The sequence below is a fragment of the Diospyros lotus genome, chromosome 9 (assembly GCF_014633365.1).
Source record: "Diospyros lotus cultivar Yz01 chromosome 9, ASM1463336v1, whole genome shotgun sequence".
In the NCBI taxonomy this organism is placed as follows: Eukaryota; Viridiplantae; Streptophyta; class Magnoliopsida; order Ericales; family Ebenaceae; genus Diospyros; species Diospyros lotus.
In genome coordinates, this window is record NC_068346.1 from 24,075,811 (window position 1) to 24,103,470 (window position 27,660).

A 27,660-nucleotide genomic window follows, 5' to 3' on the forward strand; every position below is an offset into this window, starting at 1 on the left:
TGCGTGCGGATATCCGACATGCTTTTGGAGGAGCTCTGAGCGTGGATTATGCCACGGTGGTCCAACGAGCATATGCTATCGAGCGAGATCGTAATGAATGGAGAACAACACAAGCAGCCAAGAAGGGCACAGGTACATCTCAGGGTTCGTCCAACAATAATAAGAAGAGGAAGTGGACAGCCGGACAAGGAAATAAAACAGAGAATAATCCACAATGTGGTCAGTGTGGAAGGAAGCACGGAGGACCGTGCCTAGCTGGGAAGAACGTTTGTTTCAAGTGTGGACAAGAAGGGCATAGAAAGAAAGATTGCCCAAGGAATCAAGCAGCACTTCCCGCACCAGAGGTCACTTGTTTCAGGTGCGGACAAAAAGGACACACAGCCAACCGGTGTACTCAACCGCCCCAAAATAGAGGTCAGCAGGCGAATCAGAGGCCACCAGCAGCTAGAGGGCTAGGAGTGGCACCAATACCAGCACTACCAGTAGCTCAGCATCCACCGCCCGCAGATAGACAGGTGCAGGGTAGAGTTTATGCCCTTACCACAGCTGAGGCAGAGCAGGGCGACGGGACTATCCAAGGTATTCTATCCCTATATGGTCATGATGTGCGTGCATTATTTGATACTGGTTCTACACATTCTTTTATTGCACTGCGCACAGTATGTTATGTTCCCCATTCCCGGATTTCTTTGCCGTACCACTTGATTGTGTCTACGCCGGGAGATAAGATTATGATAGCTAGAGAAATGTTTGAAAATTGTGAGATCGAGGTCCATGATAAGAAACTATCGGGAGATTTGGTAATTCTTGATGTTAAGGATTTTGATTTGATCATTGGCATGGATTGGCTATCACGACATTATGCAAGAGTCGATTGTCGGCGAAAGATTATTGATTTTGAACTACCTCAACAGCCAATTCTCATTTATAGAAGAGTCAAGCCTATGTCTACGATTCCTATGATCTCGGTGATGAAAGTTGAAAAGCTAATGCGTGATGGATGCGAGGCTTATCTAGCCTTTGTAACCACTGACGAAGGAAGCAAGAAGAATTTAACCGAGGTACTAGTAGTACGAAATTTCCAAGAAGTTTTCCCAGATGAGCTACCAGGATTACCTCCTCGGAGAGGATCGGAGTTTACTATCGAATTATTGCCTGGTACGCAGCCTATCTCTAAGGCTCCATATCGGATGGCACCTAATGAGCTAAAGGAGTTGAAGGCCCAATTAGAAGAATTAATAGAGAAGGGTTTTATCCGACCCAGTTCATCCCCGTGGGGTGCACCAGTATTGTTCGTGTAATACCCTAAAACTTGTAATCTATTTCTATTTAATAAATTAAACGATTTCCCGATTTTCTTTAGGTTCTCAAAGACTTGGGAATTTGTGAGATTCAAGGATCTTTAGGGGACTTAAGGGCAATGGACTTCAAAGTTCATTTAAACCTAACTTTGGATTCCAAAACGATATCAAAAGTGGCTGTGGATTTCAAACCCGAATTAAATTCAATTAATGGACACATGTCACCATATGGATGGAGACACATGGGTAGAAATGATTACATGGACACGTGGCGTAATTTGGATGGAAAATTAAAAGTAATAATTAAACACCAATCTCGAGGGACACGTGGCACCGTAGGATGGAAGCAATGATGAAGGCTCACATCTTGAGGGACACATGTCGTAGTAGGAAGAAAGTAATAATGAAAGCTCATATCTCGAGGACACGTGGCGCCGTAGGATGAAAGCAATCATTACGGCTCAAATCTCCATAACATGTGGTGAAAATTCATTCGTTAAAGGGTTAAAAATGTCATGATAAGGCTCATATCTCAAGAGCCACTTGTCACCATGGGAAGAAAGCAATAATTAGGGTGTAAATCTCAAGTGCCAAGTGTCACCATCTTAGAAAGCCAAGTGTCACAATCCTATGGATTTAAGGGCACTATATAAGAATGCCTTGGGTTGGGTTTTTGGCCACCAAATTAAGGGGGTAAGTTGCTTATAAAGGAGGGGAAACTCTGCTGTAAAGAAGGGAAGGAAACCCTGCCCGAGTAGGAGCCGAAAGCAAGCCGTTGGAAGGCACGAGCCCCTTGAAATCCGTGCAAAACAGTAACCAAAACTGCAAGGTAAGCTCATCTTCTTTCTGTAACCACGTAGAGGGTTGAAAGAGGAGTCCGTAGGTTCAAACGGCACTCGAATCGGAGTTAAAATGAGAGAGTTATGCCCGTTTTAATTTTCAGGGTCGGAAGTCCGTCTGGCGCGTGAGCCGCACGCGCCCAACAGAGCTGCGCGTCCAGGCGCGTGGCCGACATTGTGGGAGCGCGTGTGGGCGCGTTATAGGTCTTCTTGGCTTGAAATTTTTCATGAAAACTCCTAATTTTAGTAGCTACTTATATATCTAAACTTATTTTAGGTTTGGATACAAAAAGGTCTCGGTTTTTATAGAACAGTCCACTTGGAGCGACGTTTGGCCGTGAATTTGTGCAACCAAGAAGTGGGAAGCTTCGGTGAGTGGTTTCTAAACTGTATTTCTTACATGTTGTGCATATTATTGAGCATGATGGCGGTGATTGCATGCGCATATCATGTTATTTCATTTGATACGCATGTTTCTTTCCATTTGTTCATGCATCACTACGTGTGGCTTGTGACTAGTTGTGAATATCATGGGTGAAGGGAGTCTTCACTTGGCCGTGTTGTTAGGCTGTGTTACATGATAAGGTTGGCAGGGGTGATTGCAACACCCTGGCGTCACATCCACCTAGAGCATGCATCTCTGCATTTTGCATTTGCACGCATGAAGTTATTTTAACCCTCACTTAGATTTAACGATCTAACCCGGGTGTTCATACCCCTGGAATATTCAAATGTTCCAGATCTGTCAGGCTCGGGCTCAAAGGGAGAAGGCCCAGAGGCGGCGCGAGTGTAGTTATCTTGTTTAGGCGTCTCTTATGATGTTGTAGTATGTTACAAGATTTGTACTCTTAACTTTGACAATATTTTGTCTCGTGGAGAATGAAGTCTACTTTCCCTGCTATCTTGATAAATTGTGTGTGTGAATGTTTATTTTATGGAAGTCCCAACATTTCAGGTTACGATCCTTACTGTAGTATATGGGATTTCCTTAACGCCCGTGTAAATATTATAGTACCTTATATACTATCTTGGGGTTGGGGCGTTACAGTTGGTATCAGAGCCCTGTAATTTTGATTTGGGTTTAATGAGACTAACTTTGGAGATGTTGCCCTATATCAGGAATGGATCCACGTCAGCAGGGCAGCTTGTTTATATGTACGAACGATAGTAGTAATGAATAAGGATATGTAAGTGTATTTGTTATTAGATGAAATCTCGTGGCCTACCAATAAACGTGACGAAGAAGTTTAAGCGATTATTGGGGATCTAGACTTTGAAATATTTGGGGAATGAGGAATATGTTCAAACACAAATCCGAGATTTTAAGAATAAGGAACAATGGCTTTTGGAAAATCAGGCGGCCATTTTTTGGGGATTTTCAAGGGATTGCAGGATCTAATTGAGGATGAAGGTATTGGATTTCCTTTAGGTATGACTCATTAAATCTTAAGATTAGTAGAATTGAAAGACACTAGAACGACCAGAATGGTTAGTGCCTAGGGAAACTTTTGGGATTAGGGACACCATATGAAACTGGGCAAAGGTTGGGTAGGCGCAACTTAAGTACTGATGATAGCATTTGGGAATTTTCCGGATACATGGTGGTATGCTTAGTTTACTCATTTGTTGTAGATAGATCGTTAGAAGCCACACGTTAACAATGCTAGTCTTATGATTTCTTGTGTGGATGTTTTCAGATGGTGAACACCCGTCGGACCCGGAACTGTAGGCAAGGAAATGAAGTTCGGGAGGAAAGGACAGAGGCACCCCAGGGTAGCCAACCGCATGAGAGGAATCAAGAATATGGAGATCGGATGACCCGAGTCGAGCGGATTCTTGAGAACATGGTTGTCGTCATGCAAGAGACACGACCTACACAGCCAACGGGGCATATCAATCCCCGAAGTCCAGATATCAGCGACCGATTTCAGCGACTGAATCCACCCATTTTTCGAGGGAAAGCAGGAGCCGATCCTTGCGAAAGCGAGTATTGGGTGGAACAAATCGAGAAAATCTTTGACTTCATTGGCTGTGATGAGGAGGATAAGGTTAGTTGTGCCACTTTCCAACTTCGAGACGAGGCAGATCAATGGTGGAAGACGATGCAGAGGGCCTTACGAAGTCCTGAAGGGCAAGGTGAGCCAAATGTTTCGTGGGCACGATTTAAGGAACTTTTCAATGCTAAGTACTTTCCTCTGTGCAAGAAGATGGAGAAAAGCCGAGAGTTCATGAACCTGCGACAGACCGAGGGCATGTCAGTTGCCCAGTATGAAGATAGGTTCACACGTCTCATTAAGTATATGCCTATCTATAATTTGGACGAGGAGGCCAAGGCTCAAAAATTCCTGGGAGGATTGAAAATGGAAATTCAACAAGCCTTGAGTTTTGTCGGGCCACGCACATATGCAGAAGTAGTCTTTCAAGCCCAGACTGTGGAGAGTAATCATGAGAGGATGAACTCCTTGAGAAATGAATCCCAAAACCCAACAGACAGGAAGTTTGATAGAGGGTCTAACTTAGGACCTCGAGGGAAAAATTTCAAGAAAAAAGAGAATTGCCCTAAATGTCAGAAGTCACATTCAGGGAAGCCATGCAAGATAGAGACCCCAAAGTGCTATAATTGCGGAGCTAATGACCACATGATCCGTGAATGTACGAAGGGACGGGTGTGCTACAATTGTCAACGACCCGGCCATGTTTCCAAGGATTGTCCGCAAGGGAAGGGACCAGGTCAGCAGGGAGCAAATAAAGGGAGCCAAGGATTTCGCCAAGGTCGCGTATTCAACCTGTCAAAGGAAGATGTGACCTTAAATCCAGCAGTAATTCAAGGTACGATGATCTTTCTTAATACCTCGGTACAAGTACTGGTAGATCCTGGATCCACGCATTCATTCATATCTCATGCATTGACACGATGCTTAGAATTGGAGTTGGAAGAACTTAGTTACCCCATGGTGATAGCCACTCCTTTAAATAAAGAGATGGAAACCCGTTTGGGTTATAAGGATGGGAAGATTTCATTTGGAAATGGTGAGTGGGCAATTGAGCTTATATCCCTGGACATACAAGATTTTGATCTAATCTTAGGGATGGATTTCCTATCTAAATACAATGCCAAAGTGGATTGTCGTAGAAAGGTAGTAAGCTTACAAGACGAGTGTGGAACTTGGGTGAAATTTCGAGGTCAGGATAGTATTGGGGAAATCAAGCGAATAACTGTGCTTAAGGCCATTAGAATGATGGAAAATGGTGCTTATGGGTATCTAGCTTGTGTCGAAGGGGTTGAGAATAAGAAATGGGAATTAGGTGACATACCTGTGGTAAAGGAATTTCCTCAAGTTTTTCCAGAGGACCTACCAGGATTACCCCCTCATCGGGAAATTGAATTTGCTATAAAAGTTGTACCTGGGGTAAACCCGATATCTATACCACCTTATAGGATGGCCCCAGCAGAGCTAAAAGAGCTAAGAAGTCAGCTCCAAGACCTTTTAGACAAGGGTTTTATTCAGCCAAGTGTGTCACCTTGGGGAGCCCCAGTATTATTTGTAAAGAAGAAAGATGGGAGCTTAAGGATGTGTATAGATTACCGCCAATTAAACAAAGTTACCATCAAAAATAAGTATCCGTTGCCAAGGATTGATGAACTCTTTGATCAGCTACAAGGGGCGAGGGTGTTCTCTAAAATTGATTTGAGGTCGTGATATTATCAACTGAGAATTAGGGCAGAGGACATTCCAAAAACTGCTTTCAGATCACGGTATGGACACTACGAGTATTTGGTAATGCCATTTGGGCTAACCAATGCACCTGCTGCTTTTATGGATCTAATGAATAGGGTGTTTAAATCTTACCTGGATCAGTTTGTGATTGTATTTATTGATGATATCTTGATTTACTCAAAGAGTGAGGAAGAACATGAGCAACATTTAAGGATTGTTTTGGAGACTCTTCAGAAACATAAGCTTTATGCTAAATTTTCGAAATGCGAATTTTGGATGAGAAAGGTAGCTTTCTTGGGTCATGTCATATCGGAGGATGGAATAGCAGTGGACCCCACTAAAGTCGAGTCAATAAAAAGCTGGGGGTCGCCTAAGACGGTGACTGAAATAAAAAGCTTTTTAGGGCTAGCGGGTTACTATAGGAAATTTGTGGAAGGATTTTCCCGTATAGCTATGCCCCTCACACGATTCACCCAAAAGGGGGTTAAATTCGAATGGAGTGAAGCTTGTGAGCAAAGTTTCAATGAGTTGAAAAGGAGGTTGATTTCTGCACCCATCTTGTCAATGCCCAATGGGTCAGGAGGATTCATGATATATACTGATGCATCAAAAAACGGATTGGGATGTGTCCTTATGCAATATGGGAAAGTGATAGCTTACGGATCTAGACAGTTAAAGCCACATGAACGAAATTATCCCACGCATGATTTAGAATTAGCTGCGGTGGTGTTTGCCTTGAAGCTCTGGCGGCACTATTTGTATGGTGAGAAATTTGAGGTCTTCACGGATCATAAAAGCTTGAAGTATCTGTTCTCTCAGAAAGACTTGAATATGAGGCAGCGGCGATGGATGGAATTTTTGAAGGATTACGACTGTACAATCCAGTACCATCCTGGGAAGGCAAACTTAGTGGCTGATGCACTAAGTAGGAAAGGGCCTATGTTGATGGCCAGTTTGATGTCTCAGGAATGGGAACTGGTGGAGGCTTTTAGCCAGTTGACAGTGAATGTGATGCCTAAAGAAATGTCTGTTTACGTCGCTAGCCTAACAATTCACTCTCATCTTCTAGAACAGATTCGGCAAGCTACTTCTGAGGATTCGAGGATAAAGTCTTGGGTGGATGACCAAGGGCGAGTTAAGAATCCTGATTTTGATTTCTCGAATGGAGTGCTTCGATTCCAAAATCGAGTCTACGTGCCCAGAGATAAGGATTTGAGGCAAGCAATTCTGGAAGAAGCACATCGGGCTAAATATACTATTCATCCCGGAGCTACCAAGATGTATAAAGACTTGAGGGATTTGTACTGGTGGCCAGGAATGAAGAAAAGTGTTGCTCGATACGTAGCTCAATGTGATACCTGTCAACGAATAAAAGCTGAGCATCAGAAACCTGCTGGAAAACTTCAACCGCTAGAAATCCCCGAATGGAAATGGGAGCATGTGACCATGGATTTCGTAATAGGATTGCCAAAAACACCCACTGGAAATGATGCCATATGGGTAATAGTAGACAGGCTAACTAAATCTGCGCACTTCTTACCCATGAAGGTTGGGCATTCAGTAAGCAAATTGGCTCAACTCTACATTAAGGAGATAATTCGATTGCATGGGACGCCGGTCAGCATAGTCTCCGATAGAGACCCGAGATTTACTTCTCGATTTTGGGAAAGTTTGCAGCAAAGTTTGGGAACACAGTTACGTTTGAGCACTGCTTATCATCCCCAAACTGACGGACAGTCGGAAAGAACAATTCAAACATTGGAAGACATGCTACGGGCTTGTGTAATTGACTTTTCGAGGAGTTGGGAAGAGCACTTACCATTGGTTGAATTTGCATATAATAATAGCTATCACAGTAGCATCGGGATGGCGCCTTATGAAGCCCTCTATGGGAGGAAGTGCAGGACACCGCTTTGCTGGACGGAAGTGGGTGAGAGACAACTTTTGGGTCCCGAATTGGTACAAAGGACCAGTGAAAAGATCAAAATGATTCAAGAACGAATGAAGATTGCCCAAAGTAGACAAAAATCCTATGCGGATAACCGAAGGAGAGATTTGGAGTTCAAGATGGGGGATAATGTATACTTAAAGGTTTCGCCTTTCCGTATGATCTCCAGAGGAAAGAAGCAAGGAAAATTGAGCCCGCGGTACATCGGGCCATATGAAGTTTTAGAACGGGTTGGACCAGTCGCATATAGATTGGCCTTACCCCCAGCACTATCTAACATTCACAACGTTTTTCATGTATCTCAATTGAGGAAATTCGAGCCAGATCCATCTCAACAGACATCTGCAGAAGTAGTCGAGCTGCAAGACAATTTGTCATTTATAGAGGAACCTGTGGAAATTCTTGATCGAAAGGAGCAAGTGCTGAGGAATAAAGCAATACCGCTAGTAAAAGTGTTATGGAGACATCACAACCTTGAAGACATCACATGGGAAAGAGAACAAGAGATGCGCCAGAAATACCCTTATCTTTTTGATGTATTAGAGAATATGGAATAAATTTCGAGGACGAAATTTTCTTTTAAGGAGGGGTGAATGTAATACCCTAAAACTTGTAATCTATTTCTATTTAATAAATTAAACGATTTCCCGATTTTCTTTAGGTTCTCAAAGACTTGGGAATTTGTGAGATTCAAGGATCTTTAGGGGACTTAAGGGCAATGGACTTCAAAGTTCATTTAAACCTAACTTTGGATTCCAAAACGATATCAAAAGTGGCTGTGGATTTCAAACCCGAATTAAATTCAATTAATGGACACATGTCACCATATGGATGGAGACACATGGGTAGAAATGATTACATGGACACGTGGCGTAATTTGGATGGAAAATTAAAAGTAATAATTAAACACCAATCTCGAGGGACACGTGGCACCGTAGGATGGAAGCAATGATGAAGGCTCACATCTTGAGGGACACATGTCGTAGTAGGAAGAAAGTAATAATGAAAGCTCATATCTCGAGGACACGTGGCGCCGTAGGATGAAAGCAATCATTACGGCTCAAATCTCCATAACATGTGGTGAAAATTCATTCGTTAAAGGGTTAAAAATGTCATGATAAGGCTCATATCTCAAGAGCCACTTGTCACCATGGGAAGAAAGCAATAATTAGGGTGTAAATCTCAAGTGCCAAGTGTCACCATCTTAGAAAGCCAAGTGTCACAATCCTATGGATTTAAGGGCACTATATAAGAATGCCTTGGGTTGGGTTTTTGGCCACCAAATTAAGGGGGTAAGTTGCTTATAAAGGAGGGGAAACTCTGCTGTAAAGAAGGGAAGGAAACCCTGCCCGAGTAGGAGCCGAAAGCAAGCCGTTGGAAGGCACGAGCCCCTTGAAATCCGTGCAAAACAGTAACCAAAACTGCAAGGTAAGCTCATCTTCTTTCTGTAACCACGTAGAGGGTTGAAAGAGGAGTCCGTAGGTTCAAACGGCACTCGAATCGGAGTTAAAATGAGAGAGTTATGCCCGTTTTAATTTTCAGGGTCGGAAGTCCGTCTGGCGCGTGAGCCGCACGCGCCCAACAGAGCTGCGCGTCCAGGCGCGTGGCCGACATTGTGGGAGCGCGTGTGGGCGCGTTATAGGTCTTCTTGGCTTGAAATTTTTCATGAAAACTCCTAATTTTAGTAGCTACTTATATATCTAAACTTATTTTAGGTTTGGATACAAAAAGGTCTCGGTTTTTATAGAACAGTCCACTTGGAGCGACGTTTGGCCGTGAATTTGTGCAACCAAGAAGTGGGAAGCTTCGGTGAGTGGTTTCTAAACTGTATTTCTTACATGTTGTGCATATTATTGAGCATGATGGCGGTGATTGCATGCGCATATCATGTTATTTCATTTGATACGCATGTTTCTTTCCATTTGTTCATGCATCACTACGTGTGGCTTGTGACTAGTTGTGAATATCATGGGTGAAGGGAGTCTTCACTTGGCCGTGTTGTTAGGCTGTGTTACATGATAAGGTTGGCAGGGGTGATTGCAACACCCTGGCGTCACATCCACCTAGAGCATGCATCTCTGCATTTTGCATTTGCACGCATGAAGTTATTTTAACCCTCACTTAGATTTAACGATCTAACCCGGGTGTTCATACCCCTGGAATATTCAAATGTTCCAGATCTGTCAGGCTCGGGCTCAAAGGGAGAAGGCCCAGAGGCGGCGCGAGTGTAGTTATCTTGTTTAGGCGTCTCTTATGATGTTGTAGTATGTTACAAGATTTGTACTCTTAACTTTGACAATATTTTGTCTCGTGGAGAATGAAGTCTACTTTCCCTGCTATCTTGATAAATTGTGTGTGTGAATGTTTATTTTATGGAAGTCCCAACATTTCAGGTTACGATCCTTACTGTAGTATATGGGATTTCCTTAACGCCCGTGTAAATATTATAGTACCTTATATACTATCTTGGGGTTGGGGCGTTACAGTTCGTGAGGAAGAAAGATGGATCTTTGAGATTATGTATTGACTATCGTCAATTGAACCAGGTGACAGTGAAGAATAAATATCCCTTACCTCGAGTGGATGACTTGTTAGATCAATTGCGAGGAGCTAAGGTATTCTCGAAGATAGATTTGAGATCGGGATACCATTAGGTGCGAGTTAGAGACAATGATATTCAGAAGACTGCTTTCAGGACTCGCTATGGACACTACGAGTTTGTGGTGATGCCATTTGGGTTGACGAATGCCCCAGCTGTTTTCATGGATTTGATGAATCGAGTTCTACGTGAGTACCTAGATCGATTCATTATTGTCTTCATCGACGATATCCTAGTCTACTCACCTAATGTGGAGGAGCATACAGAGCATCTTACTCTAGTATTGCAGAGACTCAAAGAAGAGCAACTGTACGCCAAGTTCAGCAAGTGTGAGTTCTGGCTTACTCAAATTGGATTTCTAGGTTATGTGGTGTCTGGAGATGGTATTTCAGTGGATCCAGACAAGACTAAAGCAGTCATGGATTGGCCGAGACCTACGACAGTGACAGAGATACGTAGTTTTCTGGGTCTTGCAGGCTATTATAGACGATTCATTGAAGGGTTTGCTCGTTTATCTTCCCCTATGACTAAGCTAACAAGAAAAGGAGAAAAGTTTGAATGGAATGACGCGTGTGCACGTGCCTTCCAAGAATTGAAGCGAAAGTTAACTACTGCACCAGTTTTAGCCATTCCAAGGAGTGGAGAGAAATATTCCATTTACAGCGATGCATCCCATTCAGGTTTGGGTTGCGTATTAATGCAAGAAGGTCGAGTTAATGCTTATGCATCCAGACAATTGAAGAAACACGAAGTGAACTACCCTACTCATGATTTGGAGTTGGCAGTGGTAGTATTTGCATTGAAGATATGGCGATACTATTTATATGGTGAGAAAGTTGAAATTTATACAGATCATAAGAGCCTACATTATCTTTTATCCCAGAAGGAATTGAACATGAGGCAGAGACGATGGGTCGAGTTATTTAAAGACTTCGACTGTGAGATTCTATATCATCCGGGAAAGGCTAATGTAGTAGCCGATGCTTTGAGTCGGCGAGGAGCTTCTATGGCTACGATGATGGTTCAAGAATGGAGGTTATTAGAACAGTTGAGTGTCTTATCTATTTCAACCCCAGAAGATAAACCAGCTGTGAGTTGCGCTTATATGAGAGTACAACCCGAGCTATTTGAATTGCTCAAGACACAGCAATCGAAAGATGTGAAGTTAGCACAAATCTTAGCAGATATTGAGAAATTTTCTCCTTTGGGATATACTCTACGGAGTGATAGTATACTTTTATTTCAGGGACGTATTTGTATACCCGATGGTGGAAATCTTAAGCAAGAGATTTTGAATGAAGCACACAAGAGTCGTTACACTATTCATCCAGGTGTTACGAAGATGTACCACGACCTTAAGCGACAGTATTGGTGGAATGGTATGAAGAAAGATGTAGCCAGTTATATTTCACAATGTTCAGTATGCCAACAAGTTAAAGCGGAACATCAGAAACCCGCAGGTTTATTACTTCCATTACCCATTCCGGAGTGGAAATGGGATAATATTGCTATGGACTTTGTGATGGGTTTACCCAGGACTACTAGAGGCTACGATGCTATATGGGTGATTGTTGATCGTTTAACTAAATCAGCCCATTTTCTTCCTATTAAGAAGACTTGTCCATTAAATAGATTTGCGAAAATTTACATTGAGGAGATCGTAAAATTACACGGTGTTCCATCCAGCATTGTATTAGATCGAGATCCTCGTTTTACTTCTCATTTTTGGGGAGCTTTACATGAGGCATTGGGATCTCAGTTGAAGTTCAGCACGGCATTTCATCCACAGACAGATGGCCAGTCAGAGAGGACTATTAGGACTCTCGAGGACATGTTGAGAGCTTGCGTTCTAGATTTTCAAGGTAGTTGGGATGAGCATTTACCTTTGGTGGAATTTGCTTACAACAACAGTTTCCATTCAAGTATTGGAATGTCACCATATGAGGCTTTGTATGGGCGACCATGTCGATCGCCGATATGTTGGGAAGAGATTGGAGATAGGACTTTATTGGGTCCTGAAATTGTTGAACAGACAACAGAAAAGATCCGAGTGATCAAAGCAAGAATGAAGATAGCACAAGACAGACAGAAGAGCTATGCAGACAAGCGACGACGAGACCTCGAGTTTGAGGTAGGTGACCATGTTTGGTTGAGAGTCATGCCTATTAAAGGTGTGTGAAGATTTGGCGTAATAGGAAAGCTTAGTCCCCATTACGTTGGTCCATTTGAGATTTTGAGACGGATAGGGACTTTGGCATATGAGTTAGCTTTGCCACCGCAGTTGTCCCATGTCCACAATGTATTCCATGTTTCGATGTTGAGGAAATATGTGCCAGATCCTCAGCATGTGATCGATTTTCAGACTCTTGAAGTTAAAGAAGACGTATCTTATGAAGAGATGCCTACCAGTATTTTAGAGAGAAAAGAGAAAACTTTGAGGAATCGATCAATTCCTCTTGTGAAAGTTCAATGGCAGCGTCACTCGGTAGAAGAGGCGACGTGGGAGCTAGAAGAAGAGATGAGACGTCTTTACCCCTCATTGTTCGAGTAACCAGTTACGAATTTGGAGGACCAAATTCTTTTAAGGAGGGGAGAAACTGTAACGACCCATTAGAGGGTTTAGATTTTTATTTAGAAATTATTGAATTTCTTAATTAGTTTTGTTTGGAGAATTTTTGCCAATTAATTGTTAATGTGGCAATTTAAAGATTTAATTGAGAAAATAGCATTTAATTATATTTAATTATTGAGAAGATTAAATGCAAAGACGTGTTGGTCATTTAAGGATTTGATATTAGCATTTAATTATTAAATAAAGTTATTTCGTTTAAGGGATTAATTAACCCAGTCGTGAGGAGGATTCGGATTGAAAGACTCCTAGTTATAATAGGAGAATGAGTTATGGCGTTAGGGCTTCTTAGATCAATGTATATATAGTTTCATAAGCCGTATGTTCTTCACGCCGCAAGAACAGAGAGCCAAGAAGCAATCAGTGAGTTCAAGGATTTGCATAGAAGGCTCTCGGGAGATCATTGAGTCGATTAAGGAGGTCGTAAGGCAAGTTATTCTCCCTGTAAACTTTTCTTACGAGATCATATATTAGCATTCGATCATCAATTCCAGCAGTTCTTCGTTTAAGTTTCAGATTTATGTTACAGTCAGTGTATATATATATAGGCACGAGCAGTGAGTTCAAGCTTTGCATAGAAGGCTCTCGGAAGATTATTGAGCCAATTAAGAAGATCATAAGGCAAGTATCCTTCCCCTGTAATCTTTTCTTACAGGTCTTGATTGAGTTGGATATCAGATTTCCATAATTGGATCAATTTCAGTGCATGTATATTCATATATGTGCGTTACAGTGAGTTATTTCAGTTCAGTGCATGTTTATATATGTTTTTACATGCGTACAGTGAGTACCAGCCAGTTCATGTATATTCCTTGCAATGTTTACATTAATTATGATCAGTAAATCATCCCTCAAGTTGTTTATATATCAATTGGGATTGTTCTCCCAAGATTTCTTTTGGAATGGTGTAGTGAAGCTAAGTTTTGATTCAAGTTTTGATCTCTGTTATCGTAAGCTGTATATCTGATAAGATTCCAGTCATTCGAATAAGCCTTGAGTCATTCGAATGAATTTCAAAGCATCCGAATAAGTTTCAGTGTTATCGTAATGTTTTTCCCTTGTAATGTATCAGTCATTCGAATGAGTCCTGAGATATCGTATCATTCGTATGAATTTTTGAGGTTTTTTTACTGTCATTCGAATGAGCCTTGTTGTCATTCGAATGAGCCCTTGAAGATGTGAGTAAGTTGTTGCTTTGTATAGCTTAGCATTCGAATGAGCCTTCTTGTCATTCGAATAATCTTCAAATTGATTCGAATAAGGTTACTGTTGCATTCGAATGAGTCGAGTTTTGCCAGTTCAAAAGTTGAAAATTTTCAAAATTCATTCGAATGAATTTGAGAGTCATTCGAATGAGTCCCAGATCAGATCCGAATAGCCTTTGAATATCATCAGTCATTCGAATGAGCCTTCTGTCATTCGAATGAGTCTCTGTCATTCGAATGAGTTTTCTGCCATTCGAATGAGCTTGCTGAAATCCATTTTTTTCATTCGAATGAGCTGTTTTTCATTCAAACTTCCTCCTTAGACTTTCTCAATCATCCAAATAGTATCAAATGGCATCCAAATAGCTTCCAATAAATTCTTGATTCAAGTTTTAAATTTAATATGAATATTCAATTATTCAAATATTGAATTTTTATGCCAAGATATCATCAAATCCAATATGCCATGCCTATACTTAGAAATTTCAGAATATTTGAATCTCAATATTTCTAGTAAAAATCATATACCATGTTTAGCAGTTCATTATGACATGGTCAGCATTATTTTGTGAGATTATGTGCATACACATTGTATGAGCATTGAGCATGACTTATGTGGAGCACTACATATCGTGTGCTAGCATTTATATGAGCATTGCATTATGCGCGCCAGGCGGCTTGTCCGCGGGGATCCCACTAGTATCAGTACAATTATATCTCAGTTATGAGTTGCTCGCCTGATGTCGACCAGGGAGCTAGGGGTATATTGCCCAAAGTATGTGCTTATAGTTTCTATGTTTGCAGGACTCAGATCAATCAGGTATGTGTTACAGTTATGTGGGCCTATGGGCCAAAGTTGCATACCTGCATTTAGTTTACAGCTTATGTGCATTTCATCTTATAAATGCCATCCAGTGATTATTATATCTCTCAGTACAAGTTTAGTAAGTATTTTTATCAGTATCGATATTCTTCGATTCAGCTTCAGTTATTCTTTCCAGTTTATTTCTTGCTGAGCTTTGTAGCTCACCTTGTACTCTTCACCATTCCAGGTCCTAGTGGGGGAGTACCAGACGTGGGGCCTAGCAGCAGTGTCCAGTAGTGTGTGTACGTGGAGCCACTCAAGACCAAAGATGTCTGGGAGTTATTAGTAGTTAGTTAGTGCTTGATCAGTTTAGATTCATTTTAATTTCCAGTTTAGGGAATTTCCCTTAGATACAATTATGATTTCAGTTTTTGATGACTCAGAGTCTTATCACAGTTAATTGATATATACAGTATTGGTATCAGAATTCAGTTATCAGTTGGTCTATTTTATTATCCCCAGTAACACCTCTTCTCGGGCAGTTCTAGGAGAGGGGGTGTTACATTTTTATCCTCACATGTAGGTTGTGAAAGCATGGTAAACTAAAGGAAATGGTGGAATGGCATGGGAAGGCATGGAAAGAAGATTCAAGTGTATGTTATGGCTTATGAAAGCCTATGTTGATGTAATGTATTTCATTTTTGTAATGTTTGATTTTATATTGAAATGAGGCATTGGCTTAAGGCATGTTGAAGCCTAGGTTGGGTGAAAGCCTCATTGTTGGGTATGTTGTGGGAAGCAACCAAGATGTAAGTAAATGATTTTGTTTGAAAAAAAAAAATAGTGTGTTTGATGTATATTATGGAAGCATCAAGGTTATGGTTTAAGCCTTAATTTTGGAGAAAAGAGGCTAAAATTGATGGAAGTGTAGTATTTATATATATTTTAAATTTCTAGAAATTTTGGGTTGGGAGGCCCAAGAAGTAGAAAAAAAAAAAAGAAAACGAAATAGAGAAGTGGAAATGGCAGCTGGAGGCATGAAGTAGGCAGTAGGAGGTTGCAGGCGCGCTGGTGCGCGCGCGCGTGCGGCCCCGCGCGGGCGCGCGCGGGCATGCGGCCTCGCGTCGCGGATGCGCCCAGGCATGCGGCCCCACGCTGTGGATGCGCGCGGGCATGCAGCCCCGCGCGGGCGTGCGGCCCGTGCTGCGAGCGCACCGCGGGGCCCCGGGCGCGCCAGTGGGCCCCTCGCGGCCAAATGTTTTTTAAAATTTGAAATTTTTGGGAGGAATTGGGGCATTTCTTAATTAATTTTGAGCCCCGGAGGAAATTTCAAAATAAAGGGATTTTTGGGCATTTTTTGAGAAATGCCGAAATTTTGAAAATTTGAAAATGATGAGTTTTTCCTCCAAAATTGGTGATCCATCAATGGATTGGTTTAAATGGTGATTTTTGGAGCCCGGTAAAATTCTTGGTCGGAAAAGAATTAAATTCAAATGAGAAAATAATGATTGGGCGTCTTCGCAAGATTTCTTTTTAACCAAACGCGGTGTGGTTTAAAGCCCAATTCTACTAGTAAATCCTGGGGTTTAAGGGAAGGGAATGACGAGCCTAGTTCCCACCTAGGGCGTTTCTTCTTGAAACATAGTCCGCCCTTCATCAAAGATCGGGCAGGTGGACAATTCGGGTAATTGTTCACGAGTAACACCCGTAAGTGGGAGCGGGGCGTTACACCGTATTCCATGGAAAGGGTAAAGATGGAATTTTGGGTGGTTTCGAAGGACCTCAAGCGGTCCAAGGGAGCCCAAAGTGGTTTGGGTCTGTGAGGTAATATTGAAAAATCTACCGAATTGATAGCAGAGAATGGCCTGGGACTTGGATGTCCAGGAGGAAGGGCACGATATTGATAAGCGTCTTGAGTTAAGATTTATGATGCTGAAAGAGACCGAAACGAAAATAGTTTTTGGTACAACGAAAATACAATTGAAATGACCAAATGGGTAAGAGAGAGTCGGTAGAGGCGACTGGCATGCAGGCGGGACATGAAAGATGTCCCAAGGATATGAGAGAGGAAGCTTTGAAGCGCCCTCAGGGTAAATGGAAGTCCCAATGTAGTGCCGGGATGATTCGAGTTTTATCGAATACTGTTGCGATGATTAGAAATCAAGTATAAGGAGGCTTGATGCAAATAGTGGGCAAGGGATATAGAATGTATGAAATTATCCCTACCTAGATTTTGGAAATGTGGTGGAGAAACTTCCATGAAGTAATTAATTTTGAAAAAAAGGGAAATTGTTTATGGGATTGGAGAATAAATCATTTTTTCCTAAATTAGAGAAAATGCATAGATGGCTTAGATTGAAGCTTGAAAGGCCAAGATGAAGTCTAAGGGTGACACTTGGCATATTCTTGTTCAAGAAAAAATGGTGGGATTTATTTAAATGAAAAAGGAAATAAGATGAGCCATTTTAGCCATGTGAGTGTAATGATTGCTTGGATTAAAGAAAACCCCAAAAGAAAATGAAAAATTAGTCCCCCATTAATGTTTGGAAAATGTGGGATTTAATATATATGTAATGATATATATTTATGTCTTTCAAGATGATGGGTTTGAAAATAGTCCAAGTTAAATAAATAGAAAAGAAAATCTATTTATAGGATTGGAAGACTTGATCCAAGGTGGTTGATGGTTCTTGAAAAATCCAAGAGCACATGAATTGTGTTTTCTTTTGATGGTTGAGATCTAATCTTGTAAAGTGAAATTTAATCCAATGGTGGATATTTCGCAAGACTAAGTGGCATGGATTAAGCTATTTTTGTGGTTGAGATTTATTCTCATCAAATAAATCCAATGGCTAGCATTTATTCTTGAAAGATTGGGTGCTAGTATAAATGGGCTAGTATATGGAAACCCTAATCTTTTTGGCAAAGTTTAGTGAGAGAAATGGAAGAAGTCTCCCATCTTGTAGAAAGGAAGAAGAAAAGTAGAGAAAGGAAGAATGTCTTCCAAGGAAGAATGTCTTCCAAGGAAGATGAAGAAGAAAGGTAAGATCTTTTGTGTTTTAGCCACATGAAGGCTAGATCTTCTCTCTTTATTTCTTCTCTAGTAACATGGATTTATTTTGTGTGTAAAGATCTCTTGGGTACAAGAGATGAAAGGAAGCTAGGAAGGGTTTAAAAGTTTCAAAGAATGCTAAGGTAAGGGATAGCCCCATGAGATGGAGGCTTGCATATTTGTAAATATGGTTTGATAAATTTTATGTGAGCATTAAGCATGTTGCATTTATTCATGAGACTTGTGCCCATAAGGTTTGTGGGATAAGGGTAGGTGGAAGCTTGGATGGTTGTGAGGATAAAAATCCCTAGGTAGTTGCATGCATTTGCATCACATGTTTAAGTTAAATTCATACTTATTGCATATGCACCCTTATTGAGTTTAATAGCTCATGAGGTTTTTATCCTCTCACGTAAATGGCAAATCCAAGGGTTGAAACTTAGAAGTTGAAGGCTTGAGCAAAAAGATTATGTGAAGAATTTGTATTTGTTTTAAAAGCTAAAGTTTTATGATTCATATGAGATGTATGAAGTTTTGTATAAGGGTTTGGTGGCTAAATCTATGGATTCTTGATGTATTTTTTTTTTTTTTTGCAATTTAAATGCTGAAAATTTTGGGTTAATTTGCCAAGAAGTTGAATCTCAAAGTGTGGGATTTGGAAGAAAAATTGCATTTTTACTTAGTTTAAAGGCATCTAGTTTGGAAAAATTTTGGGGGGTTTTTGGGAGGCCAAATTTTGGATTTGGGGTCCCAATTTTTCAGAAATTAAATCTAAAAATTTTGAGAATTTAAAAAAAATATATTTTTTTTAGGTGCAGCAGTAGTGAGCAGCAATGGGTGGCCAGGCCACGCGCATAAGTGGGGGCTCGCAGGCAGCCGCGCGCACAAGTGGCCAGGCACGCGCGCAGGCGTGTACGGGTAGTTGGGGCCCCAAGCAGGCCCAGAGCACCGCTGGCTAATTTTTTTCAAAAAAAAAAATTAAGGGCAATGATAAGAAGAAGATAAGATTTGAGGCCCGGAATTATTTTCCAAAAAAGGGCTATTTTGGGGAAAATTTTGGCAAAATTCCTACCTTTGAAAAAATAAAAAGAAAGAGTATTTTTCTTGAAATTGGGATAAATCAATGAGCTAACTTGGATTTGTTAATAAAGGAAAATTTTAGAATTTGAATTATATGGAGTCCGGTGGAACATTTGGAAAAGAAGAAATGAAATAATAAATAACGATTTTGGGGGAGAATTTATTTGAAGAGTGGTATTCATAAAGTCAATTTGCTAGACGATTCTAGAGTTGAGGGAATGGAAGGACGAAGCCTAATTCCCACCTAGGGCGTTTCGCCTTGAAACATCGTCCGCCCTTCACAAATGACTTGACATGTGAGCAATTCAGATGATCGTTCACGAGTGACACCCGAAAGTGGGAGCGGGTTGTTATAGTTTTTTTTTTTAAAAAAAATGAATGTTCAACTCTTGAAAATTAGAAAGTACTATCCATCTCTCCCGCAAAATTATTTGAAAAAAAATTATACTGCTAAATGTGAAAAAGTTAGGCTGTTTGTGTAAAAACATTCCTGAAGATATTCGTTGATTGATTGAAACGAAAGTTCGATTTGTTGGCCAAACTTTACCTAATTTTAAACACTTTCCAGAATTGGAAAAAAGTAGTTTTTTTGAAAAAACGAAGAGCGAAAAGATTAAATGATTGTTACAAATGTATTTGATGAACTTGTAACACATGATGCAAATATGTGGGATTCGTGTCCATAAATCAAGAAAATAAAATTAGTTTCATTAAGAATGGATTAATTAAGAAATCTTTGAATAATATCCGATTAACTCTTAAGACACATTTATGTAGAATAGTGCAACGAGAACCTTTTACTTTATGAACCTAATTTAGAATTGACTACCAACGCTATAATTACTATAAAAAAATTGACATTTAACAACGATTTTCAAAACTACCACTAAATTAGTCGTCGTGGAGCGTTTAACGACAGTTTTTAACAACCGCTGGAATAACCGCCGCTAATTATATTTTGTGCGACGATTTAAAAAATCGCCACAAAATAATTGATTTAATGACAATTTTTATAATATTTAGCGACAATTTTGAAACCGCCACAAAAAAATTTTAAAAAATTAAATTTTTAAAATCAAACAGATTTGCAGGTCGTCCTCATTTGTAGCATAAAAAAGGAGAAAATCAACTTAACAAATGTGAATAGCATGTCAATCCTTGCTTTCTTCAGTTCTAGCTTTATGTGCTGCCTGTTAAAGCCTCAACAAATATATAGCATAAGGACTTCAATGTATGCAGTGGATTGTTGACGTGGTATCAAAGAAGAAGGCGAATAACATAACTAGCTTTCCAGAAATAGAATTAACAAAAGTGTAAAGCTAACTCGAACACAATCCTGGAGGCCACCTTCCAAAAGGTTATCTTCGACAAAAGCAGCAGAGAAAATACAGTTCCACCTGACTCTTACTCTTCATCTAAGACAATGTCTCCATCATGGAAAATCAAAAGAACCAACACTCATGTCTGCGTACCCAATATAAGCATTAATATGGCACACAACAGTAATTGTGGCATTCATCTGTTGGGCTGAAAACTGGAAGATTGATCGCAATCCACAAAGGTGCTGCAGGACACTGATTAAGTTATAGCAATAAAACACAAGAAATATGACAAACATTCCATTTAGGATGTTTGATTTAAAGAAAAGGCATTTACTTCACAGCCACTTAGTCTGCAATGTTTATGCCAAAAGTAATAAATAACAATGGGCTGCTGGAATAAAGTCACAGTTAGCAATATATAGATGCAGAACAGCAGAAGTCAAAATTTAACTTCTATTTTCCCAACCAAAACTAGGAAATTTTGTAGTCCCAGCCCAATCACCGGAAAGCAATGCTAAAAGTGATGAATTCCTTCTGGAATTCAGTGAAAATCTCCAATTCTGTTTGTCCTAGCTCCACATGTTAGTTAGCCACACAAATTAAGAAGTGCATCATGGATATTTGGATGAATTTAATGGCAGACCTATATAAAACAGACAGTACAGAATAATAGGACAGTTTTAGGCTGCAACCCAAGGAAACAAACTGATCAAAACAGCAAGCCAAGATATCAATAGGGATTGTAAATATCAATGAAGGCAATCAGAGTTCTTGCTAACTGTGAGGAACTCACCAGCCAAGGCTACTTTTTGCCTCATTTATGCCCATCAATTTCATCTAGGTGGGAGTGGAAAGTATAAGCAATGTTGACCTACCAGGTTTGTGTCATTTTACTTTGTCCAGCCTCTGTTGTCTTTCCTTGCCCCTGCGCTTGTATGTTTGCAACTGGTTCTCCAAAAGCAACAAATTGTTGCTTGTTGCATCACCTGGTTTTTGGTTAGGAGACCTTCCTCGGGTTTCACTCCTTGTTTGCTCCAGATGCTGTTGCTCAGAATTATGTGAAGACTTACAACATCGCCGACATCTTTTTGGAGCTGGGTGTTGCTGCTCCTTGTCCTGATCTTGTGTAGGCTCTAATGGAGTTGCAGTGGCAGTTGCTTCAGATTTGGGGTGCAAAGTCTGTGACTGCCCACGGCATGGCTTTTTCTGTAACTGTTTGTCCCACTGACCCTCTGCGCTTTCAGAACTTGAAATTACTGTTTGATGCCCAGGCTCTCTCTGTGAATCAATACAACTCTTTGCTCGTTCTGGAAAAGAAAAAAGCAACTTCAGCCTACTGTTGAGTTTTGATCGCTGTTTCTCTCCTTGAGTTGATTCCTCTGCCAGTGCCTGTTTCAACTGCTGCAGCTTTCCTCTATTTGGGGGCTGCATATTCTCCTGATAGTGATGCACCCCAGGCCGATGGCTTTGAGCCAACCATTCATCTTTTGTAATTGTAGCAGCAGCTTCAAATTTAGGAGGCCGTTGGCGTAATTGTCTGCACTGTGGCTTATCCAACACCTGTTGGTGTTGCACCTCCGATATTATCCTCTCTGTTCGAGATAGTCTCTCTGTTGTCGCTAGCTCAAGCTCTATCTGCATCTCTTGGTTCGAGAACATTGGTTGCTGCTCTTGCTCAACCAAATATGCATCTGTAGCTAAACCTGCAGGCTTTTTTGATGTCGAAGGAGGCAAGAATGTATCAGGTGTACCTTGAGGCACCTTTAAATATATTTGCTCACATCGCTTCTCCTCATTAAGCTGCTCTGCATTGAAAGGCATATCAACAGGTATCCTCCTTGTTTCCAGGTGGGTTTTTGGATTCTTCTGCTGAGAACAAAGTAATGGAGACCCTTCTAGAAGTGGTCTCTCCTGTAACTTGGACAATTCCTGAACTGTCACAAACTCAAACCCGGGAGGTCTTTCAGGGCTTGCATCTTCTAGTTGATTTGGCTCTATATGCTCTAAACCCATGACCTGTTCTTCAGGTTGGTTCTGTTTTCCAATGAGAATACTTTGTTTGTCTAGCTTTCGAGCTTGTAGCACACTTAATTCTTCAATCAGATTGTTATGTGGTTCCACTGGTATATTCCATTCTTCAATCACTTGATCATGTACTTGGTTTTGCCCTTGAAACACTACCATATATTCTCCTTCGCATTGAATGTTCTCTTTAACTTTTTTCTTTCTACCCTGGCTGGCTCGCCCATTTAATTTCTTCCCCTTATGCTTCTGCACCTGCTTTGTCGACTCTGGCTTAGGACTAGAGCAAAGACCAGAATTAAGGCCCATGGTTCCATCAGCAAGCAAATAACGGTTGCTACTAGTTATAACAATCTCACCACTATCACAAAGCTTCTTTAGATTATGTTTCAGATAAGTGAAATGAGCCCAAGGCAAATCGTCATACTCCTTCCTAATAAACTCTGATATGGATCCCTCAGTGGAGCCTCCATCATCCTTCAGTCCCAATAGTGCCTTGTATATCATCTGGATTACACACACCATAAAAATGTCAAAACTTCACAACATTATACACATTTAAAGTTTGTCTCTCTCTTTAAAACATTACAAAGGAAAAAAGCTAGAGAAAAACACACACACAAAAAAGGTCAAAACAAAAGAAAAACAACACCACATAAAACTTAACCAAAGGGGATACCCCGCTCGCATAAAAAGAGGGGTGGGGGATTACCCCCCCCCCCCCCAAAAAAAAAAAAAGAAAAAAAAAAGCCAGAACTAAACTTCAATTAGAAATACCTTATGAGATCATATCCAGATGAATGTGGAGGACAATCATCCTCCAGGGAATTCAAGAAGTTCAAAACCCTCTGAGAAGCCACATGTGCTACATGTACACTTACAAGGAGAAGAATTCCATCTTCCATAAATGCTTGCAAAATGAAATTCAACAGCTCCTTCCAAAAGAATATTCTAAGAAACCTCATCCTGATCCAAATTAATGCAGCTCGATTTGCTGCTTCAGTTACACAACCAATCTAGAAGTCTTGACTTGACCAAATGATTAATCTATTCAAGCCCTGTCACTATTTATTGCCCATCCTCCAGATTACTATTTTTAGAAGTTACATTCATGTCATGTCTTTGGAAATCTCTAAGTTCATAGGAGGCAACCAAGTAAGGCACAGGAATTGGAATAAGCAGATCATGGATATTGTCATGTGACAGTACATTCAAATAAATATCAAGTGATTTCTTCTAATAGTTTCAATGACCAGGACAGATTGTCATATGCCAAGTTACTTTTCCAGCACCAAATTCTGCCCAAAGGACCCCTAGAAGTACTATGCTCCCATTTCACAAATCAGAATTTGGTTTGTGATTTTTGAACACCTTTTAGACAAGGAAATAAAAAATGTATGCACTTCCATAGATAGAAATGCTTGTCTGGCATGCTTAACATATCCAATTTAAGCAATATACAGTAGAGCGTCATGTAGAAACTTCTCTCTCGCTCTCTTTATCAAGCTATCCTCTCCCCTCCTAGCCTTTAGTAATCTGAGGAATTAGATAGACTATCTCAAAGATAAGTTAGTGAATGTATTAACAAATAGAGATCTAATAAGGGCAGACTTCATTCATTTCTTTCAAAATCTTTTTGAGAGTTAATGAACATATTAACAAATAGAGATCTAACAGGGACAGATTTCATTCATTTCTTTCAAAATCTCTTCCATTTCGCACATCCTCAATCACCAGACCAGCATGAAGACTTTTTTAGCACAGTATTATCAGGTGAAGAAAGGAAGATCTCTGCAAAATTCCCACACACTAAAGAAATTCAAGAAGTGTCAGCAGGAATGGCACCTCTTCAAGCACTTGGTCTTAATGGTATGTCTATGTCCCCCATATTCTTCAAAACAATTGGGATATTATACATGTTGAATTGATTAAAATGGTTCAAGCCTTCTTTAAAGATGGCTACATGTTAAGGGAGCTTCATCACATACTTCCTAAAACAGAGAACACGACAAAGGTTACTTTGTCCCATCAGCCTTTGCAAGTTGCAACATATCATAAAATATGATCTCCAAAATCTTTGGAAACAGACTTAAAATCTTTGAACAAAAGACAAGTGTAGCGGAAATGAGGATGTTAAGATGGATGTGCGGACATACAAAAAAGGATAAAATTAGAAATGAAGTTGTTCGTAATAAGGTCGGAGTAGTGCCAATTGAGGAGAAGATGAGAGAGACTAGACTAAGATGGTTTGGTCATGTGAGAAGGAGACTAAGAGACGCTCCTGTGAGGAGAGTTGATGAAATGGAACAATTAGTCACAAAAAGAGGTAGAGGTAGACCCAAGAAGACTTTGGGAGAGACATTAAAATTTGATATGAAATATATGGATCTAAATGAGGATATGACAAAAGACAGAAATACATGAAAGTCTAGAATTCATGTAGCCGACCCCACATAGTGGGATAAAGGCTGGATATGTTGTAATATAGTTTCACCTTTTCAAGATGGTTACATCCCTGGCAGAAACATTGCTGACGATATTATTCTAACACTGGAGACAAGAAGAAGAAGAAGGTCAAGGAGGCCTTATGGCAATCAAAATGGATATGGCTAAATCCTATGATGTATGGAATGGGAGCTAATCTACTGGGTTCTCAAAAAACTTGGTTTTCTAGACAAGCCAGAGTCTAGAGACTACAACCTGTTCAATTCTCATAAATAGGTCAAACGGGCAAAATTGTTCCACAGAAGGGGCTGCACCAAGTCTATCCACTTTCGCCTTTCCTATTTATACTCATAAATGAAGTGTTGTCCAGAATCTTGATGAAGGCTGCAGGAGACAACAAATTAAAAGAAATGCAAATTACAAGCAGGGCCGGAGGGTGACAGTTACTATTTGGGGGCCAAAGAGAATGTATAAATACAACTACTCATGCATAATTTTATTAAGCTTTGACAAGTTTTTAATGTAACAATATGTCATTGTATATAATCTCTTCACTTATTTTTCTTAACATCAAATTTAGGTCTTATTTTACAAAGCTATTACACTCATTGTTTCTTAATATTAAATATTGGAGGCTATCTTTATAAAAATTATAATTAAATTTTCAACACTATATAAGAATTTATATTATATATGAAAGTTATAAGAATGTATAATATAAATTCAAATGCTATGCAGAGGAAGGGGGGCCATGCCTCCCACCCCCACAATGCTCCACCACTGATAACAAGAGATAGTACTAATCTTATGACATTTGCAGACAACCTGATGGTCTCCTGTAGTGTTGATAGCCAAAATGGTAAAACAATTGAGGAGGCTTTGGGTTTGATTGGGATGGTTTCTGGCCAGGAGATTATATAAAGAAGCCTTCAATCATCTATGATAAAAACCCTCCAAGATGTAAGATACAAGAAGGCAGCAGCTTCACCTCACAAAGAGAGAAGCAATATTTCACATCTTAGACAAGCAATGTTTAAAATAAAAAGAACAAAAGTTGAAGCATTTAAATTCCTGGTAGAAAAGATGAAGAACAATTGAACAAGTTCGCTCTGCATGATCTGTATGTGCGTCCAGAGAATTTCTATCCCCTGTAGGAAGACCAGATTCCTAGACTTTGTAGACTGCAAAGGAACAGGTTTTAATACACAGGCTTCATTTTTACAGATGATCATAGCAGATCATAAAAGGCTTGTCTGGGACCTAGCCTAATTTCATCCTCTGAATTCTCAGACAAATAAAAGCATTGGCCACCTCTATATCTGATTTTCTCCATTGCCAGTGTGAAAATCTCAATTTCCTAAATTTACCCTTTGAGACGAACTTTTTCAGTAATCCATCTTAGTATCAGTAGTAGCTAACAGAAAGACTTGCAATGTGTTAATCACCCTTCTGTAAGTGTCAAAATTATGCACAAAATTACACGTAACTTGAACAAGCAGTTGAAAGTTCCAGCTTCTTTCCCATTTGTTTGACGATAAACAATGAATACCTGAAACCCTAGGGCACTATATTATTTATTCATGAATCACTATCCTTTGTCTTCACAATACGTGTATCCTACAGGAAATAACCTTACTACTGGACCAACTCCATCCTCAAACATATACACAGAAAATGTATATATAGAGAGAGTGATAAAGATAGAGGTGTTACCGCAGCGTAGGTAGGATGTTTGGGAGTGCGAAACTCGGTGAAGCAGTTACGGAGGTGTTTCTCGATGACTGCCTTCCGACCGGGCGTCAGGGGTTTGGAGGGATCGGAGGCGGCCAGTTTCATGACGAGGGCCGTGAAGTTCTCCATTGCCCGTCGCGCGCGGCTGTTTCCTCCCCAGCCGGTGCCGGGGACGAGTCAATGCGGAATCCCCTTTCCGACTGCTCCGGCGGCAGTGCCGTACCTGAGATTTTGGGGCCCTGAGGCAGCGAGCCACCAGCGACAGAGAGCGACGGAGCAAGAGGCAAGAGCAAGCCACCGGCCACGAGGGCGATCCGGCGAGGGCGAGCGACAGAGGGAGAGCCGGCGAGGGTGCGAAACTGCGACGAAGGCTCGAAGCAACGGAGCAGCGAGAGGCGAGAGCGAGGGCGAGCCTCCGACGGCGAGGGCGACGGAGGGAGTGACGGAGCGAGAGAGGCAGGGCAGTGAGCGAAAGCGAGAGAGAGAGAAGGGCAGGGGCGAAGCTTTGCAGAGGGGGAGGGGGTGGGCGGCTGGGCCTAGGCAGTGGGCCCTTAGAAACAGGAAGGTTTTCAATTTATGGACTGTCCAATTTTCATGGGCCCGACAACTAAATCTAACAAAACAGCAAACAAAAGAAAATGCTTTGGATCAAACTTGAAGTGTTAGTATCTAACAACAAAAGAAAAGGATAAGATCCTACACAAAATCAAATGATAACTAAACTTAATTTCTACATAAACCAAAAAAAAAATGAATGATTATTTTAAAATTCATAACTTACACAGATAATTTTTTTAGATTTTCATGGACAAACATTGGAGGTACCTAAATTGATTTAAACTAGTGGAGCAAACAAAAGAGCGATGTTAAGACCTCAAACAATCTTAGCGTGAAGAATTTTAGGATAAATAAAGGAATTAGGATTTGAGATAGAGAAATAACATCTGAAAGAGATTTTGTTTT

General features: G+C 40.5%; 2 protein-coding genes and 1 long non-coding RNA gene across 3 annotated transcripts; 2 read left to right on the forward strand and 1 right to left on the reverse strand.

Moving 5' to 3' along the window:
- The first annotated feature begins 3,478 nt into the window (after window positions 1-3,478).
- Window positions 3,479-5,689, forward strand: LOC127809313 (uncharacterized). The gene is made up of 4 exons (XM_052348077.1): window positions 3,479-3,551; window positions 3,659-3,744; window positions 3,838-5,550; window positions 5,678-5,689. Exons 1-4 carry the CDS (start codon window positions 3,479-3,481, stop codon window positions 5,687-5,689), a joined length of 1,884 nt encoding a protein of 627 aa, XP_052204037.1.
- Window positions 5,690-8,919: 3,230 nt separating this feature from the next.
- LOC127809182 (uncharacterized) lies at window positions 8,920-10,000 on the forward strand. The gene is made up of 3 exons (XR_008025089.1): window positions 8,920-9,235; window positions 9,523-9,616; window positions 9,986-10,000. It is a non-coding gene; the product is annotated as an uncharacterized LOC127809182 (long non-coding RNA).
- An 11,079-nt stretch (window positions 10,001-21,079) lies between these two features.
- LOC127809623 (uncharacterized) lies at window positions 21,080-27,224 on the reverse strand. The gene is made up of 2 exons (XM_052348565.1): window positions 26,680-27,224; window positions 21,080-23,028 (listed from the first exon to the last, which is right to left on the reverse strand). Exons 1-2 carry the CDS (start codon window positions 26,824-26,826, stop codon window positions 21,385-21,387), a joined length of 1,791 nt encoding a protein of 596 aa, XP_052204525.1. The 5' UTR covers window positions 26,827-27,224; the 3' UTR covers window positions 21,080-21,384.
- Between the last annotated feature and the right edge of the window lie 436 nt (window positions 27,225-27,660).